The following is a 2,164-nucleotide window of genomic DNA, read 5'->3' on the forward strand; positions in this document are numbered from 1 at the left end:
AATATAGTAATTACTACATAGCATTACTGCGTATTGAACTACTTTTTTGTCAAATTTGTTGTATAACATGATGTTTTGGTGCTTAATTTGTAAAATCATAACCTAATTTGATGTTTAATAGGCTTTTCCTTAATCCCTCCTTATTATCCAACATATTCGCTTATCCAACATTCTGCCGGCCCGTTTATGTTGGATAAGTGAGACTCCACTGTATTTGCTTTGAACTGGAATATATGGCTGTGTGGATTCAGATAACCCAGGGCTCTTCCACACAGCCCTATATTCCAGAATATCAACATCAAAAATCCCATAATATCTGCTTTGAGTCCACACTCAGATAATGTGGGATTTTCTGCCTTGGTGTTCTGGGATATAGGGCTGTGTGGAAGGGTTCTGAGTTCAAAGCAGATATTGTGGGATTTTCTGCCTGGAAATTCTGGGTTATATGGCTATGTGGAAGGGCCCTGGGTTATCTGAGTCCACACTGCCATATATTCCAGTTCAAAGCAGATAATGTGGGATTTCATTCCGCTGTGTGGAAGAGGCCTGAAGCAGTTCCATTTAAATCCGGGCATTTTTTCCATTTAGTGAATGGGGCGAGTGGGAGAGATTCACCACAGAATAGACAAAATCACCCCTAGAAGAACATGGGGAAAATGTCCCACAAGTTCTGGATGTGTGGCATGTCATTCAAACTGTTACTATTTTGTTTTGATAACAGTAAACGAGCCCAAGGGTGAACCATGGCTCATCCTTCCAGTCAGAGGCTCTTGGAAGAGGGAGAAGGATGCGCTTCCAATGAGTAAGAGCGGAGGGAGGGGGACACAGCGGGAGAAGAGCCCGGCAGGGGATAATCCTGGCCGGGAAGAGCGGGGGGGGAGCTCTCGCGCAGTGGGCGTGGCCCAGCGGTGGATGGAAGCGAAAGGTGGAGCCTGGCCGAACAAGGATGGGAGGGGCGTCGTCCTCGGAAGGTACAAGGCCGCATGGCAGAGGTATAGGGTAGGGAAGCAGAGCCGCCCCCGGGCCCCTTCCCGCCTCCTCCCAGCCCAACCGCCGCTTTCCCCACTCACCGGTTTCATCAGTCACATAGGGGGTCGCCATCTTGGAAGCTCGACCTACTTCCGGCCCTCGTGCCTCCACCTCCGGATATGTCGTGCGTGAGAGGAGGAGAAACAGCGGCTCGGGCGCCATTTTGTTTCTGGGTGGAGCTCAGTTCTTTGCCTGTTCTTGTTTGCCCTCTGCCCCATCCTTTGTTAAGGCTTTTACAGGTCCCTTCACGATTCAGCAGGCTTTGGGCCCTTCCACGCTGCCCTATATCCCAGAATATCAAGGCAGAAATCCCACATTATCTGAGTGTGGACTCAGATAACCCAGTTCAAAGCAGAGATTGTAGGATTTTCTGCCCTGATATTCTGGGATATAGGCATGTGTGGAAGGGCCCCTTGAGAGCGTAGTAGGCAGGTTAGTACAGTAGAGTCTCACTTATCCAAGCTAAATGGGCCGGCAGAACCTTGGATAAGCAAATATCTTGGATAATAAGGAGAAATTAAGGAAAAGCCTATTAAACATCAAAGTAGGTTATGATTTTACAAATTAAGCACCAAAACATGTTATACAACAAATTTGACAGAAAAAGTAGTTCAATATGCAATTACTGTATTTATTAATTTAGCACCAAAATATCATGATATATTGAAAATGTTGACTACAAAAATGCATTGGATAATCCAGAACCTTGGATAAGTAAGACTACTGTAATAAGCGCAAACGCGATTTTGTATTTTGAGATCGGTTGCTTAAAAGATTTACTCCCAATTTATCCTGCTCTGTCCCTGATTGTAAAAATCGCGTTCTTCTGTAGCTGCAACGTTTGAAGAGCAAATGTAAGCAGAGCCAGGGCCCTTCCACACAGTCATATAACCCAGAATATCAAGGCAGAAAATCCCAAAATACCTGCTTTGAACTGGGTATATATATCTAATATAATGTGGAAGGGGCCTGAGACACGTTTCTGGATAAAAGACTACAAAGGAAGATAATGGCTGTAGTCACACTTTAGAATTAATGTAGTTTGACACTACTTTCATTGCCATAGTTCAATGCCCTCCATTTCAGCCTCTTCGAATTCCAGAGTACTGCTGGTCACAGTTAGAGCGCTCAAGGG

The 2,164-nt window shown here is 45.3% G+C and overlaps 1 protein-coding gene across 1 annotated transcript in view; it reads right to left on the reverse strand.

Annotated features, from left to right (window-relative positions):
- pym1 (PYM homolog 1, exon junction complex associated factor) overlaps positions 1 to 1,206 on the reverse strand; it is a 7,563-nt gene extending 6,357 nt beyond the window's left edge. Inside the window, exon 1 of the mRNA XM_003223197.4 lies at positions 1,071 to 1,206. Within this exon, the coding sequence (XP_003223245.1) occupies positions 1,071 to 1,191 (121 nt within the window). The 5' untranslated portion in view covers positions 1,192 to 1,206. The remainder of the gene's footprint in view (positions 1 to 1,070) is intronic.
- Between the last annotated feature and the right edge of the window lie 958 nt (positions 1,207 to 2,164).

This window comes from Anolis carolinensis, chromosome 2 (genome assembly GCF_035594765.1).
Source record: "Anolis carolinensis isolate JA03-04 chromosome 2, rAnoCar3.1.pri, whole genome shotgun sequence".
Lineage (NCBI taxonomy): Eukaryota > Metazoa > Chordata > Lepidosauria > Squamata > Dactyloidae > Anolis > Anolis carolinensis.